Source organism: Vidua macroura, chromosome 1 (genome assembly GCF_024509145.1).
Source record: "Vidua macroura isolate BioBank_ID:100142 chromosome 1, ASM2450914v1, whole genome shotgun sequence".
In the NCBI taxonomy this organism is placed as follows: domain Eukaryota; kingdom Metazoa; phylum Chordata; class Aves; order Passeriformes; family Viduidae; genus Vidua; species Vidua macroura.
The window spans coordinates 153404074-153420627 of NC_071571.1; the positions used below are offsets into that span (position 1 = coordinate 153404074).

Consider the following 16554-nt stretch of genomic DNA (forward strand, 5'->3'; position numbering starts at 1 on the left):
CATTGGCCGCCTCACCCTTCGCTCCTCCCTTGTCACCCTCCCATTGGCTCCCCCTCCTCCCGCCCCGCCTCTCGCTGCCTCCCATTGGCTCCACCCCTGAGGGGAAGCCGTGAGGGCGGCCAAGATGGCGGCGGGGTGAGGCGGCGGCGATGGCGGCGATGTCCGGGCCGGAGGAGCGCGATGCCGGCGGCGGCCCCGCCGCTCCCTCCGCTCCTTCCGCGGCCGCTCCCGGTCCCGCGGCCGCGGCCGCGCTGGGCGGCGAAAGCGGCGGCGCCGAAGAAGCGGCGGCGCTGCTGTTGGAGGCGGGCGCCGATCCCGACGCGCCGCCCAAGAAGCGGCTGAGGGCGGCCGGGAGCGGCGGCGGCGGCGCGGAGGGGGCGGCGGGCAGCGTGAAGCTGGAGGAGCGCCTCTACTCCGTGCTCTGCTGCACCGTGTGCCTCGATCTGCCCAAGGCTTCCGTCTACCAGGTGCGGCCGCGCTCTGGGGACGCGGGCACGTCCCGCGGGGGCACCGGGGCAGCGCTCGGGCCGGCGGGGCGAGGCTGGGGGGCAGCGGGAGGGGATCGAGGGGATGGGGACAGCGCTGGGGGGACGTGGGGACAGCGCTGGGGGGACGTGGGGACAGCGCTGTGGGGACAGGGACACCCCCTTGGGAACACGGGGACAGGCGGTGGTGGCACCGGGACACCCCCAGGTGGCACCGGGACGGGGCTGAGGTGGCACCGGGTGAGGCCCTGAGGGGATCAGGGCGGTTCTGAGGTGGTGACAGCGCTTTGGGGACAGGGGACACCTCCTTGGGGACATGGGGACACCTCCCTGGGGACAGGGACATCTCCCTGGGGACAGGGACACCCCCTTGGGGACAGGGACACCCCGTTGGGGACATGGGGACAGTGGTGGTGGCACCGGGACGGGGCTGAGGTGGCACCGGGTGAGGCCCTGAGGGGATCAGGGCGGTTCTGAGGTGGTGACAGCGCTTTGGGGACAGGGGACACCTCTTTGGGACATGGGGACACCTCCCTGGGGACAGGGACACCCCCCTGGGGACAGGGACACCCCCTTGGGGACATGGGGACACCTCCCTGGGGACAGGGACACCCCCTTGGGGACAGGGACACCCCCCTGGGCACATGGGGACAGGCGGTGGTGGCACCGGGACAAGGCTGAGGTGGCACCGGGAGGGGTCCTGAGGGGATGGGGACGGTTCTGAGGTGGTGACATCACTTTGGGGACATGGGGACATCACTCTGGGGACTGGGACACCCCTTTGGGGACAGTGACACCCCCTTGGGGACACGGGGACAGGCGGTGGTGGCACCGGGACACCCCCAGGTGGCTCCGGGACGAGGCTGAGGTGGCACCGGGTGAGGCCCTGAGGGGATCAGGGCGGTTCTGAGGCGGGTGACAGCGCTTTGGGGACATGGGGACATCACTCTGGGGACAGGGAGACCCCCCTGGGGACAGGGACACCCCCTTGGGGACATGGGGACACCTCCCTGGGGACAGGGACACCCCCCTGGGGACAGGGACACCCCCTTGGGGACAGGGACACCCCCCTGGGCACATGGGGACAGGCGGTGGTGGCACCGGGACAAGGCTGAGGTGGCACCGGGAGGGGTCCTGAGGGGATGGGGACGGTTCTGAGGTGGTGACATCACTTTGGGGACATGGGGACATCACTCTGGGGACAGGGACACCCCTTTGGGGACAGTGACACCCCCTTGGGGACATGGGGACAGGCGGTGGTGGCACCGGGACACCCCCAGGTGGCACCGGGATGAGGCTGAGGTGGCACCGGGTGAGGCCCTGAGGGGATCAGGGCGGGTTCTGAGGTGGTGACAGTGCTTTGGGGACATGGGGGACAGCGCTTTGGGGACAGGAAGACCCCCCTGGGGACAGGGACACCCCCTTGGGGACATGGGGACACCTCCCTGGGGACAGGGACACCCCCCTGGGGACAGGGACACCCCCTTGGGGACAGGGACACCCCCCTGGGCACATGGGGACAGGCGGTGGTGGCACCGGGACAAGGCTGAGGTGGCACCGGGAGGGGTCCTGAGGGGATGGGGACGGTTCTGAGGCGGTGACAGCGCCTTGGGGACATGGGGACATCAGTTTGGGGACAGGGACACCCCTTTGGGGGACATGGGGACAGGCGGTGGTGGCACCGGGACATGCCCAGGTGGCACCGGGACAAGGCTGAGGTGGCACCGGGTGAGGCCCTGAGGGGATGGGGACAGCGCCACCCCCTTGGGGACAGCGGGACACCCTCAGGGGACACGTCTGGTGGCACTGCCACCCCCTTGGGGACAGCGGGACACCCTCAGGGGACACGTCTGGTGGCACTGCCACCCCCTTGGGGACACGGGGACAACCCCTGGTGGCATTGTCACCGCCTTTGGGGACACGGGGACAGCCCTTGATGGCAATGCCACCCCCCCTTGTGGCCCTGTCACCTCTCTGGTCACATTGTCACACCCCCTTGGTGGCCCTGTCACCCCCCCGGTGGCCCTGTTACCCCCCACCCCGATGGCACTGTCACCCCCCTGATGGCCCTGTCACCCCCCCCCCCCAATGGCATTGTCACCTCTCTGGTGGCCCTATCACCTCCCTTGTGGCCCTGTCACCCCTCTGGTGGCCCTGTCACCCCCCCAGTGGCCCTGTCACTCATCTGGTGGCCCTGCCACCCCCCTTGTGGCCTAGTCACACCCCCCTCGGTGGCCCTGTCACCCCTTTGGTGGCCCTGTCACCCCCCCCCGATGGCCCTGTCATCCCCCTAGTGGCCCTGTCACCCCCTTGTGGCCCTGTCATCCCCCCCCCGGTGGCCCTGTCACCCCATGGTGGCCCTGTCACACCCCATGGTGGCCCTGTCACACCCCACTGGTGGCCCTGTCACCTCTCTGGTGGCCCTGTCACCCCTCTGGTGGCCCTGTTACCCCCCCCCGATGGCATTGTCACCCCTCTGGTGGCCCTGCCACCCCCCTTGTGGCCTAGTCACACCCCATGGTGGCCCTGTCATCCCTTTGGTGGCCCTGTCACCCCCCCCGATGGCATTGTCACCCTTCTGGTGGCACTGCCACTCCCCTTTGTGGTGGCCCAGTCACCCCCCCCTTGTGGCCTAGTCACACCCACTGCTGGCCCTGTCACCCCTCTGGTGGCCCTGTCACACCCCCCTGGTGGCCCTGTCACCCATCTGGTGGCCCTGTCACCCCTGTTGTGGCCCTGTCACCCCCCCCAGTGGCCCTGTCACTCTCTGGTGGCCCTGTCACCCCTCTGCTGGCCCTGTCATCCCTCTGGTGGCCTTGTCACTCTCTGGTGGCCGTGTCACACCCCCTGGTGGCCCTGTCCCCCCCCCGGGGACAGCCGGTGTCACCCCCGGGCTTTTGTCACCCCCAGTCCCTTCAGGGCTCATCAAGGGCCACCGATGTCACCTCAGGGCCACCAAAAGTGTCTCAGAGTGGCCCTTGTGACCTCGTGGGCCACCAAAACCCCCCCAGGGGCCACCAAACCTGCCCGGGGGCCACCAAAGTCCCCTCAGGGCCGCCAAAACACCCCCAGGGGCCACCAAACCTGCCTCAGGGCCACCAAAGTCCCCTCAGGGCCACCAAAACCCCCCCAGGGGCCACCAAACCTGCCTCAGGGCCACCAAAGTCCCCTCAGGGCCACCAAACCTGCCTCACGGCCACCAAAACTATCCCAGAGTGGCCCTGTCACTTCCTGGGCCACCAACCCCCTCCCCCCAGGGCCACCAAACTGTCCCAGGGCCACCAAAACCTCCCCAGGGGCCACCAAATGCCCCCTCCAGACGTTTCTTGTCCCCTCCTGGGCCATCAAACCCCCCCCATTGGCCACCAAACTGTCCCAGAGTGGCCCTGTCACCTCCTGGGCCACCAAACCTCCCCAGGGGCCACCAAAGCCCCTCAAGGTGTCCTTGTCCCTTCATGGGCCACTAAACCTCTCCAGGGGCCACCAAATGCAGTCCCCAGAACCTTCTTGTCCCCTTGTGGGCCACCAAACCCCCCCAGGGGCCACCAAACTGTCCCAGGGGCCACCAAAGTCCCCTCAGGGCCACCAAAACTTCCCCAATGGCCACTAAAGTCCCCCCAGGGCCAACCCATCCCCAGGGGATCTCTGTGCCCTCCTGGGCCACCGAAGTCCCCCCTGGGGGCCACCAAGGCCTGGGGCTACCAAATTTTCTCTCTGGGCTACAAAGGGCTCCTTTGTCCCCTCTTGGGCTACCAAACCCATTTGAAGGGCCACCAAACTCCCCAGGGGCCACCAAAGTCCTCTCAGGGCCACCAAAGTGTCCCCAGGGACCACCAAGGCCTAGGGCTACCAAATTCTCTCCCTGGGCTACCAAGGGCTTCTTTGTCCCTCCTGGGCTACCAAACCCCTTTGAAGGGCCACCAAACCCCCCCAGGGGCCACCAAAGATTTAATTATTTAATTAATCAATCCCAGGATCCGATTAACTGATTAATTGATTAATTGACCGATCGATTCATTCAGGGATTAATTAGTTAGTTTTGGGATTTGTTAATTGGTCCTGGGGTTAATTAAAGCTGGGATTTGTTAATTAATCCTGGGGTTAATCAAAGCTGGAATTAATTAATCCCCGGATGGGATCCAATTAATTGATTAATTGGGTGATTAATTAATTGGTTGATTGATTCAGGGATTGATTAGATAGTTCTGGATTCATTAATTAATTCCAGGATTAATTATAGCTGGGATTTGTTAATTCTGGGATTAATTAAATCTGGGATTAATTATATTCAGGATTTAATTAATTAATGAATTAATCCTAGGACGGGATCCAATTAACTGATTAATTGATTGATTCATTCATTCAGGGATTGATTAGTTAGTTCTGGAGTTTGTTAATTAATCCTGGGATTAATTAAAGCTGGGATTTGTTAATTCTGGGATTAATTATATCTGGGATTTAATTAATTAATTAACAAATCCCAGGATGGGATCCAATTAAATGATTAATTGATTGATTAATTGATTGATTCATTCAGGGATTGATTAGTCAGTTCTGGGATTTGTTAATTGGTCCTGGGATTAATTAAAGTTGGGATTTGTTAATTCTGGGATAAATTACAGCTGGGATTAATTAATCCCAGGATGGGATCCAGTTAACGGACTAATTGATTGATTAATTACTTGAGTAATTCAGGGATTGATTAATTAGTTCTGAGATTTGTTAATTCTAGGATTTGTTAATTAATTTTGGGATTAATTAAATCTGGAATTAATTAATCTCAGGACGGGACCAAATTAATTGATTAATTAATTCAGGGATTGATTGATTAAATCAGGGATTGATTAGTTAGTTCTGCGAATCAATGGAGATCAATGGGGAATCAATGGGGAATTGGGAACCAATGGGGAATTCCAATGGGAAATTGGGAATGAATTGGGATCAATGGGGGATCAATGGGGAATCAATGGGAAATTGGGAATCAGTGGGGATCAATGGGGAATTCCAATGGGGAATTAATGGGGATGAATGGGAATTGGGGATCAATGAGAAATTTGGAATCAATGGGGATCAATGGGGATCAATGAGAATTGGGAATCAATTGGGAATCAATGGGGATCAATGGGGATCAGTGGGAATTGGGAATCAATTGGGAATCAATGGGAATCAATGGGGATCAATTGGGAATCAATGGGAATCAATGGGGATCAATGGGAAATTGGGAATCAATTGGGGATCAATGGGGATCAATGGGAAATTGGGAATCAATTGGGGATCAATGGGGATCAATGGGGAATCAATGGGGATCAATGGGAATTGGGAATCAATTGGGAATCAATGGGGATGAATGGGAATTGGGGATCAATGGGGATCGATGGGAAACTTGGAATCAATGAGGAATCAATGGGGATCAATGTAGAATTGCAATGACCACCCTGTGCCTCAGTTTCCCTTCTCCAACCCCAAATTCCAATAGCACCAAATCCCAAAAAACTCCCAAAAACTCCCAAAAACTCCCCAAAATTCCCATTTTTTTCCTGGAATTTCCCAGTGCACCAACGGGCACCTGATTTGCGCGGGCTGTTTCATCCACCTGCTGGGAAATGGGAATGGATGGGGATCAATGGGAATTGAGAATCAATGGGGATCAATGGGGAATTGGGAATCAATGGGGATCAAAGGGGATTAATGGGGAATCAATGGGAATCAATGGGGATCAATGGGGAATTGGGAATCAATGAGGATCAAAGGGGATTAATGGGGAATCAATGGGGAATCAGTGGGGATCAATGGGGATTAATGGGGATCAATGGGGATCAATGGGAATGGGGAATAAATGGGGAATCAATGACGAATTCCAATGGGAAATTGGGAATCAATGGGCATCAATAGGATATGGGGAATCAAATGACCACCGTGTGCCTCAGTTTCCCTTCTCCAACCCCAAATTCCAGCAGCACCAAATCCCAAAAAACTCCCACAAACTCCCAAAAGTTCCCATTTTTTCCCCTGGAATTTCCCAGTGCACCAACGGGCACCTGATGTGCGCGGGCTGTTTGATCCACCTGCTGGGAAATGGGAATGGATGGAGATCAATGGGAATTGGGAATTAATGGGGAATCAATGGGGATCAATGGGGATCAATGGGAATTGGGGATCAATGAGGAATCAATGGGGGTCAATGGGGAATTGGGAATCAATGGGGATCAATGGGGAATCAATGGGGATTAATGGGAATTGGGAATCAATGGGTATCAATGGGAATTGGGAATAAATGGGGATCAATGGGGATGAATGGGAATCAATGGGGAATCAATGAGGATCAATGGGGATTAATGGGAATTGGGAATCAATGGGAATCAATGGGAAATTGGGAATCAATGGGGATCAACGAGGAATTGGGAATCAATGGGGATCCATGGGAAATAGGGAATCAATGGGGGATCAATGAGGATCAATGGGAATTGGGAATAGATGGGGAATCAATCGTGATATCCAATGGGAAATTGGGAATGAATGGGCATCAATGGGATATGGGGAATCAATGGGGAATCAAATAACCACTCTGTGCCTCAGTTTCTCTTCTCCTACCCCAAATTCCAATAGGACCAAATCTCAAAAAACTCTGGAAAATTCCCTTTTTTTTTTTTTTTTTTTTTTTCCCTGGAATTTCCCAGTGCACCAACGGGCACCTGATGTGCGCGGGCTGTTTCATCCACCTGCTGGCCGACTCCCGGCTCAAGGAGGAGCAGGCCACGTGCCCCAACTGCCGCTGCGAGATCTCCAAGAGCCTCTGCTGCCGCAACCTGGCCGTGGAGAAGGCGGTCAGCGAGCTGCCGGCCGAGTGCGGCTTCTGCGCCCGCCAGTTCCCCCGCTCCCTGCTCGAGCGCCACCAGAAGGAGGAGTGCCAGGACAGGTCGGGAACTTTTGGGATTTTTTGGAATTTTTTGGGGATTTTTTGAGGTTTTTTTGTGGGTTTTATTGGGATTTTTTGGGGGTGTGTGGTGGTTTTTGGTGATTTTGGGCTGGTTTTCCACCTGAAAGTTCTGGAGATGTTTCTTGGAGCAGCAGCAGTTCCCCCGCTCCCTGCTCGAGCGCCACCAGAAGGAGGGAGTGCCAGGACAGGTCGGGAACTTTTGGGATTTTTTTGAATTTTTTGGGGATTTTTCGAGGTTTTTTTGTGGGTTTTATTGGGATTTTTTGGGGGTTTGTGGTGGTTTTTGGTGGTTTTGGGATGGTTTCCCACCTGAAAGTTCTGGAGATGTTTCTTGGAGTGCACCAGAAGGAGTGACAGGACACAATATGTATTTTTGGGATTTTTTTGGGGATTTTTTTGTGGTTTTTGGCAGATTTTGGTGGTTTTTGGTGGTTTTGGGCTGGTTTTCCACCTGAAAGTTCTGGAGATGTTTCTTGGAGCAGCAGCAGTTTCCCCCGCTCCCTGCTCGAGCGCCAGCAGAAGGAGGAGTGCCAGGACTGGTCGGCAACTTTTGGGGTTTTATTGGGAATTTTGGGTTTTTTTTTTATTTTTTGAGGATTTTTTAGGGCTTTTTTGGCAGTTTTGTTGTGGTTTTTGGTGATTTTGGGATGGTTTCCCACCTGAAAGTTCCGGAGATGTTTCTTGGAGTGCACCAGAAGGAGTGACAGGACACAATATGTATTTTTGGGATGTTTTTGGGGGTTTTGTGGTGGTTTTTGGCAGATTTTGGTGGTTTTTGGTGGTTTTGGGCTGGTTTTCCACCTCAAAGTTCTGGAGATGTTTCTTGGAGCACCAGCAGAAGGAGCGTGAGTATGGTGAGGGATTGAGAATGGATTTTTGGGGATTTTTGGGAATTCTGGATGGTTTTGGGGGATTTTTGGGAAGCGTGCCTGATTTTTTGGGGATTCTGGATGGTTTTTGGGATGGTTTTTGAGGAATTCTGGAACATTTTGGGGATTTTGGAGAAATGTGCCTGATTTTTTGGGAATTCTGGCTGATTTTCTGGGAATTCTGGATGATTTTTGGGATAGTTTTGAGGAATTTTGGATGATTTTTTTGGGAATTCTGGAGAATTTTGGGGATTTTTGAGAAGTGTGCCTGATTTTTTGGGAATTCTGCCGGGTTTTTTTTTTTGGACTTCTGGATGATTTTTGGGATTTTTTTGGGAATTCTGCCCGGTTTGGGGGGATTTTTGGGAATTCTGGATGGGGGTTTTTTTGGGGGGGAATTCTGGATGGGTTTTGGGGAATTCTGGATGGTTTTCGAGAATTTTCCACATGGTTTTTTGGTAATTCTGGATGGTTTTTGGGGATTTTTGGGATTTTTTTGGGGGAATTCTGGCTGCTTTTTGGGAATTTTTTAGGAATTCTGGATGATTTTTGGGATTTTTTTTTGAGGAATTCTGGATGATTTTTGGGAATTCTGGATGATTTTGGGGGATTTTTGGGAAGTCTGGCTGATTTTTTGGGAATTCTGGCTGATTTTTGGGATGGTTTTTTAGGAATTCTGGATGCTGTTGGGAGATTTTTGGGAATTCTGGCTGGATTTTTGGGGTGGGTTTTGGGAATTTGGATGATTTTTGAGGCATTCTGGATTTTTTGGGGGGGAATTCTGAATGGTTTTGGGGGATTTTGAGTTGGTTTTGGGAATTTTGGATGGGTTTGGGGATGATTTTTGAGGAATTCTGGAATTTTTTTGGGAATTCTGGCTGATTTCTGAGGAATTCTGGATGTTATTTTGGGAATTCTGCCTCATTTTTTTGGGAATTCCAGATTTTTTGGGGGGAATTCTGGGTGGTTTGGGAGGGTTTTGGGATGGTTCCACTCCCGGCGGAGTCTCCCAAATTTCCCGCTCTGCTTTTCCATTTCTTTCCCAAATTTTCCAGCCTGGTTTTTCCATTTTTATCCCAAATTTCCACTCTGCTTTTCCATTTCTCTCCCAAAATTTCCCCTCTGATTTTCCATTTTTATCCCAAATTTTCCTCTCTGAATTTTCCATTTCTCTCCCAAATTCCCACTCTGATTTTCCATTTCTCTCCCAAATTTCCACTCTGCTTTTCCTTTTCTCTCCCAAAATTTCCCCTCTGATTTTCCATTTTTCTCCCGAATTTTCCATTTCTCTCCCAAATTTCCCAATCTGATTTTCCACGTCTTCCCAAATTTCCTCTCTGCTTTGCCATTTCGCTCCCAAATTTCCCCCTCTGCTTTTCCATTTTTCTCTCTCCCAGATTTTCTGTTTCTCTCCCAAATTTTCCCTTGATTTTCCACATTTTTCCAAATTTTCCCTCTTGAGTTTCCATTTTTATCCCAAATTTCCCCTCTGCTTTTTCCATTGCTCTCCCAAATTTCCCCTCCGATTTTCCGTTTCTCTCCCAAATTTTCCCTCTTGATTTTCCCTCTTGATTTTCCCACAATTTTCCCAAATTTCCCGCTCTGATTTTCCACATCCCTCCCAAATTTCCACTCTGATTTTCCATTTTTATCCCAAATTTCTCAATCTGATTTCCCACATCCTTCCCAAATTTCCTGCTCTGATTTGCCGTTTCTCTCCCAAATTTCCCCTCTGATTTTCCGTTTCTCTCCCAAATTTTCCCTCTTGATTTTCCACATTTTTCTCTAATTTTCCCTCTTGATTTTCCACATTTTTCCCAAATTTTCCCTCTTGAGTTTCCATTTTTATCCCAAAATTCCCACTCTGATTTTCCGTTTCGCTTCCCAACCTTTCCCACCTTTCCCCACCTTTCCCACCTCTCCATCCCAAATTCCCAACATCCCACCCCACCGAATATCCCCAAAATTCCCAAAATTCCCGAACTGTTCCGGCTTTTCCGGCAGGGTGACGCAGTGCAAGTCCAAGGGATCGGCTGCCCCTGGCAGGGCCCTTCCTCGAGCTCCTGGTGCACGAGGCCGAGAGCTCCCAATGTTCCCCAAATTTCCCCCTTTTCTCCCAAATTTCCCCCTCTGCTTTTCCATCTTTCTCTCTCCCACATTTTCCGTTTCTCTCTCCAATTTTCCAGTCTGGTTTTTCCATTTTTATCCCAAATTTCCCCTCTGCTTTTCCATTTCTCTCCCAAAATTTCCCCTCTGCTTTTCCATTTTTATCCCAAATTTTCCCCTCTGAATTTTCCATTTCTCTCCCAAATTTCTGGTCTGATTTTCCGTTGCTCCCCAAATTTCCTGCTCTGATTTTCCATTTCTCTCCCAAATTTCCTGCTCTGATTTTCCATTCCTCTCCCAAATTCCCACTCTGATTTTCCATTTCTCTCCCAAATTCCCACTCTGATTTTCCATTTCTCTCCCAAATTTCCTGCTCTGATTTTCCATTTCTCTCCCAAATTCCCACTCTGATTTTCCATTTCTCTCCCAAATTTCCCACTCTGATTTTCCATTTCTCTCCCAAATTCCCACTCTGATTTTCCATTCTCTCTCCAAATTCCCACTCTGATTTTCCATTTCTCTCCCAAATTTCCTGCTCTGATTTTCCGTTGCTCTCCCAAATTCCCACTCTGATTTTCCATTTCTCTCCCAAATTCCCACTCTGATTTTCCATTTCTCTCCCAAATTTCCCGCTCTGATTTTCCATTCCTCTCCCAAATTCCCACTCTGATTTTCCATTTCTCTCCCAAATTCCCACTCTGATTTTCCGTTCTCTCCCAAATTTCCTGCTCTGATTTTCCATTTCTCTCCCAAATTCCCACTCTGATTTTTCATTTCTCTCCCAAATTCCACTCTGATTTTTCGTTTCTCTCCCAAATTTCCCGCTCCGCCCCCCCCGCCATTCTTCCCAGATTTCCCAAGAACGCCACCGAATATCCCCAAAATTCCCCAAAAATTCCCAAAATTCCCAAACTGTTCGGGGCTTTTCCGGCAGGGTGACGCAGTGCAAGTACAAGCGATCGGCTGCCCCTGGCAGGGCCCTTCCACGAGCTCTCGGTGCACGAGGCCGAGAGCTCCCAAATGTTCCCCAAATTTCCCCCTTTTCCTCCCAAATTTCCCCCTCTGCTTTTCCATCTTTCTCTCTCCCACATTTTCTGTTTCTCTCTCCAATTTTCCAGTCTGGTTTTTCCATTTTTATCCCAAATTTCCCCTCTGCTTTTCCATTTCTCTCCCAAAATTTCCCCTCCGCTTTTCTATTTTTATCCCAAATTTTCCCCTCTGAATTTTCCATTTCTCTCCCAGATTTCTGGTCTGATTTTCCGTTGCTCTCCCAAATTTCCTGCTCTGATTTTCCATTTCTCTCCCAAATTTCCTGCTCTGATTTTCCATTTCTCTCCCAAATTCCCCGCTCTGATTTTCCATTTCTCTCCCAAATTTCCCACTCTGATTTTCCATTTCTCTCCCAAATTTCCTGCTCTGATTTTCCGTTGCTCTCCCAAATTTCCTGCTCTGATTTTCCATTTCTCTCCCAAATTTCCACTCTGATTTTCCATTTCTCTCCCAAATTCCCGCTCTGATTTTCCATTTCTCTCCCAAATTTCCCCTCTGCTTTTCCATTTCTCTCCCAAAATTTCCCCTCCGCTTTTCTATTTTTATCCCAAATTTTCCCCTCTGAATTTTCCATTTCTCTCCCAGATTTCTGGTCTGATTTTCCGTTGCTCTCCCAAATTTCCTGCTCTGATTTTCCATTTCTCTCCCAAATTTCCTGCTCTGATTTTCCGTTGCTCTCCCAAATTTCCTGCTCTGATTTTCCATTTCTCTCCCAAATTTCCTGCTCTGATTTTCCATTTCTCTCCCAAATTTCCCACTCTGATTTTCCATTTCTCTCCCAAATTCCCACTCTGATTTTCCATTTCTCTCCCAAATTTCCTGCTCTGATTTTCCATTTCTCTCCCAAATTTCCCGCTCTGATTTTCCATTCCTCTCCCAAATTCCCACTCTGATTTTCCATTTCTCTCCCAAATTTCCTGCTCTGATTTTCCATTTCTCTCCCAAATTCCCACTCCGATTTTTCGTTTCTCTCCCAAATTTCCCGCTCCGCCCCCCCCGCCATTCTTCCCAGATTTCCCAAGAACGCCACCGAATATCCCCAAAATTCCCCAAAAATTCCCAAAATTCCCAAACTGTTCGGGGGCTTTTCCGGCAGGGTGACGCAGTGCAAGTACAAGCGCATCGGCTGCCCCTGGCAGGGCCCCTTCCACGAGCTCTCGGTGCACGAGGCCGAGTGCTCGCACCCCACCAAGACGGGCAACGAGCTGATGGAGATCCTGGACGAGATGGACCAAACGCGCAAGAAGGAGATGCAGCTCTACAACAGCATCTTCAGCCTGCTCAGCTTCGAGAAGATCGGATACACCGGTACGGGACGGAATCCCGCACAATTCCTGAACGTTCCCCAAAATTCCCTAAAATTTCTGGGCTTTTCCAAAGGTTTTATGAGGTTTTATGGAGGTTTTTTGAGGTTTTCTGAAGGTTCTGTAAGGGTTTTCCATGTCTTTCCGAAGGTTTTCTGGAAGTTTTCTGAAGGTTTTTTGAGGTTTTCTGAAGGTTCTCCAAGGGTTTTCATGGTTTTCTGAAGGTTTTTTGAGGTTTTCTGAAGGTTCTCCAAGGGTTTTCCAGGATTTTCTGAAGGATTTTTGGGGTTCTCCAAGGGTTTTCTGAAGGTTTTCTGAAGGCTTTCCAAAGTTTCTATGGGGTTTTCTGAGGGTTTGCCAGAGGTTTCTGGGGGTTTTCTGGAAAAGGAGATGCAGCTCTACAAGAGCATCTTCAGCCTGCTCAGCTTCGAGAAGATCGGATACACCGGTACGGGACGGAATCCCGCACAAAGTTCCCTAAAATTCCCCAAAATTCCTGAAAATTTCTGGGCTTTTCTGAAGGTTTTATGAGGTCTTCCAAGGGTTTTCCATAGTTTTCCAAAGGTTTATTGGGGTTCTCCAAGGGTTTTATGGGTTTTTAGAAGGTTTTTTGAGGTTTTCTGAAGGTTCTCCAAGGGTTTTCCATGGTTTTCTGAAGGTTTCTTGGGGTTCTCCAAGGATTTTCCATGGCTTTCCGAAGGTTTTTTGGGGTTCTGTGAAGGTTTTTTGGTGTTCTCCAAGGGTTTTCCATGGTTTTCTGAAGGTTTCATGGGGTTCTCCAAGGGTTTTATGGGGTTTTCTGAAGGTTTTCCAGGATTTTCTGAAGGTTTTCTGGTGTTCTCCAAGGGTTTCCCATCGTTTTCTGAAGGTTCTCCAAGGGTTTTCCAGGATTTTCTGAAGGATTTTTGGGGTTCTCCAAGGGTTTCTGAAGGTTTTCCGAAGGTTTTCCGAAGGCTTTCCAAAGTTTCTATGGGGTTCTCCAAGGGTTTTCCAGGGTTTTCCAGAGGTTTCTGGGGTTTTCTGGAAAAGGAGATGCAGCTCTACAAGAGCATCTTCAGCCTGCTCAGCTTCGAGAAGATCGGATACACCGGTACGGGACGGAATCCCGCACAAAGTTCCCCAAAATTCCCCAGAATTTCTGGGCTTTTCTGAAGGTTTTATGAGGTTTTCCGTAGGTTTTTTGAGGTTTTCTGAAGGTTCTGCAAGGGTTTTTCCATGGTTTTCAGAGGTTTTTTTTGGGTTTTCCAAGGTTTTATGGGGTTTTTAGAAGGTTTTTTTAGGTTTTCTGAAGGTTCTCCAGGGGTTTTCCATGGTTTTCAGAAGGTTTTCCAAAATTTCTGTGGGGTTCTCCGAGGGTTTTCCAGGGTTTTCCAGAGGTTTCTGGGGGTTTTCTGGAAAAGGAGATGCAGCTCTACAAGAGCATCTTCAGCCTGCTCAGCTTTGAGAAGATCGGCTACACTGGTACGGGACGGAATCCCGCACAAAGTTCCCCAAAATTCCCCAAAATTCCTGAAAATTTCTGGGCTTTCTGAAGGTTTTATGAGGTTTTAAGAAGGTTTTTTGAGGTTTTCTGAAGGTTCTCCAAGAGTTTTCCATGGCTTTCCGAAGGTTTTTTGGGATTCTGTGAAGGTTTTTTGGTGTTCTCCAAGGGTTTTCCATGGTTTTCTGAAGGTTTCTTGGGGTTCTCCAAGGGTTTTCAATGGTTTTCTGAAAGTTTTTTTGGGGTTTTCTGAAGGTTTTCCAGGATTTTCTGAAGGTTTTCTGGTGTTCTCCAAGGGTTTTCCAGGATTTTCTGAAGGATTTTTGGGGTTCTCCAAGGGTTTTCTGAAGGTTTTCTGAAGGCTTTCCAAAGTTTCTATGGGGTTTTCCGAGGGTTTTCCAGAGGTTTCTGGGGTTTTCTGGAAAAGGAGATGCAGCTCTGCAACAGCATCTTCAGCCTGCTCAGCTTCGAGAAGATCGGCTACACCGGTACGGGACGGAATCCCGCAAAATTCCTGAAAGTTCCCCAAAATTCCCCAAAATTTCTGGGCTTTTCTGAAGGTTTTATGAGGTTTTGAGAAGGTTTTTTGAGGTTTTCTGAAGGTTCTGTAAGGGTTTTCCATGTCTTTCCGAAGGTTTTCTGAAGTTTTCTGAAGGTTTTTTGAGGTTTTTGAAGGTTCTCCAAGGGTTTTCATGGTTTTCTGAAGGTTTTTTGAGGTTTTCTGAAGGTTCTCCAAGGGTTTTCCAGGATTTTCTGAAGGATTTTTGGGGTTCTCCAAGGGTTTTCTGAAGGTTTTCTGAAGGTTTTCTGAAGGCTTTCCAAAGTTTCTATGGGGTTTTCTGAGGGTTTGCCAGAGGTTTCTGGGGTTTTCTGGAAAAGGAGATGCAGCTCTACAAGAGCATCTTCAGCCTGCTCAGCTTTGAGAAGATCGGATACACCGGTACGGGACGGAATCCCGCAAAATTCCTGAAAGTTCCCCAAAATTCCTGAAAATTTCTGGGCTTTTCCGAAGGTTTTATGAGGTTTTATGGAGGTTTTTTGAGGTTTTCTGAAGGTTCTCCAAGGTTTTCCAGGATTTCTGAAAGATTTTTGGTGTTGTCCAAGGGTTTTCCAGGGTTTTCCAAAGGTTTTTTTGGGGTTTCCCGAAGGTTTTCCAAAGTTTCTATGGGGCTCTCCAAGGGTTTTCCAGGGTTTTCCAGAGGTTTCTGGGGTTCTGTGAAGGTTTTTTGGTGTTCTCCAAGGTTTTCCATCGTTTTCTGAGGTTCTCCAGGGTTTTCCAGGATTTTCTGAAGGATTTTTGGGGTTCTCCAAGGGTTTTCTGAAGGTTTTCCGAAGGTTTTCCGAAGGCTTTCCAAAGTTTCTATGGGGTTCTCCAAGGGTTTTCCAGGGTTTTCCAGAGGTTTCTCGGGGTTTTCTGGAAAAGGAGATGCAGCTCTGCAACAGCATCTTCAGCCTGCTCAGCTTCGAGAAGATCGGATACACCGGTACGGGACGGAATCCCGCACAAAGTTCCCCAAAATTCCCCAAAATTTCTGGGCTTTTCTGAAGGTTTTATGAGGTTTTCCGTAGGTTTTTTGAGGTTTTCTGAAGGTTCTGCAAGGGTTTTTCCATGGTTTTCAGAAGGTTTTTTTGGGGTTTTCCAAGGGTTTTATGGGGTTTTCTGAAGGTTTTTTTAGGTTTTCTGAAGGTTCTCCAGGGGTTTTCCATGGTTTTCAGAAGGTTTTCCAAATTTCTGTGGGGTTCTCCGAGGGTTTTCCAGGGTTTTCCAGAGGTTTCTGGGTTTTCTGAAAAGGAGATGCAGCTCTACAAGAGCATCTTCAGCCTGCTCAGCTTCGAGAAGCTCGGATACACTGGTACAGGATGGAATCCTGCACAAAGTTCCCCAAAATTCCCCAAAATTCCTGAAAATTTCTGGGCTTTTCTGAAGGTTTTATGAGGTTTTAAGAAGGTTTTTTGAGGTTTTCTGAAGGTTCTCCAGGAGTTTTCCATGGCTTTCCGAAGGTTTTTTGGGGTTCTGTGAAGGTTTTTTGGTGTTCTCCAAGGGTTTTCCATGGTTTTCTGAAGGTTTCATGGGGTTCTCCAAGGGTTTTCCATGGTTTTCTGAAAGTTTTTTTGGGGTTTTCTGAAGGTTTTCCAGGATTTTCTGAAGGTTTTCTGGTGTTCTCCAAGGGTTTTCCATCGTTTTCTGAAGGTTCTCCAAGGGTTTTCCAGGATTTTCTGAAGGATTTTTGGGGTTCTCCAAGGGTTTTCTGAAGGTTTTCCGAAGGTTTTCCGAAGGCTTTCCAAAGTTTCTATGGGGTTCTCCGAGGGTTTTCCAGGGTTT

The 16554-nt window shown here is 50.0% G+C and overlaps 2 protein-coding genes across 2 annotated transcripts in view; both read left to right on the top strand.

Annotated features, from left to right (window-relative positions):
* The first annotated feature begins 8 nt into the window (after nt 1–8).
* Nucleotides 9–12921, top strand: LOC128810613 (zinc finger TRAF-type-containing protein 1-like). Its single transcript, XM_053983661.1, has 4 exons — nt 9–467; nt 7163–7401; nt 12544–12755; nt 12902–12921. The coding sequence occupies exons 1-4, from the start codon at nt 150–152 to the stop codon at nt 12919–12921; spliced, it is 789 nt and encodes a 262-aa protein (XP_053839636.1). The 5' UTR covers nt 9–149.
* A 220-nt stretch (nt 12922–13141) lies between these two features.
* The window catches only part of BOP1 (BOP1 ribosomal biogenesis factor), a 127325-nt gene continuing 123912 nt past the window's right edge, over nt 13142–16554 (top strand). The window contains 7 exon segments of the mRNA XM_053983782.1: nt 13142–13199; nt 13746–13841; nt 14126–14212; nt 14570–14719; nt 15088–15171; nt 15629–15715; nt 16001–16084. Of these exon segments, the coding sequence (XP_053839757.1) occupies nt 13142–13199; nt 13746–13841; nt 14126–14212; nt 14570–14719; nt 15088–15171; nt 15629–15715; nt 16001–16084 (646 nt within the window).

What these genes read in the sequence shown, in the direction of transcription:
- LOC128810613 (XM_053983661.1), top strand. Translation starts at nt 150, where the DNA reads ATGGCGGCGATGTCCGGGCCGGAGGAGCGCGATGCCGGCGGCGGCCCC. An exon ending in AAGGAGGAGTGCCAGGACAG is followed by an intron (nt 7,402 to 12,543) that starts GTCGGGAACTTT and finishes CTTTTCCGGCAG; the next exon opens with GGTGACGCAGTGCAAGTACA. An exon ending in CGAGAAGATCGGATACACCG is followed by an intron (nt 12,756 to 12,901) that starts GTACGGGACGGA and finishes GTCTTTCCGAAG; the next exon opens with GTTTTCTGGAAGTTTTCTGA.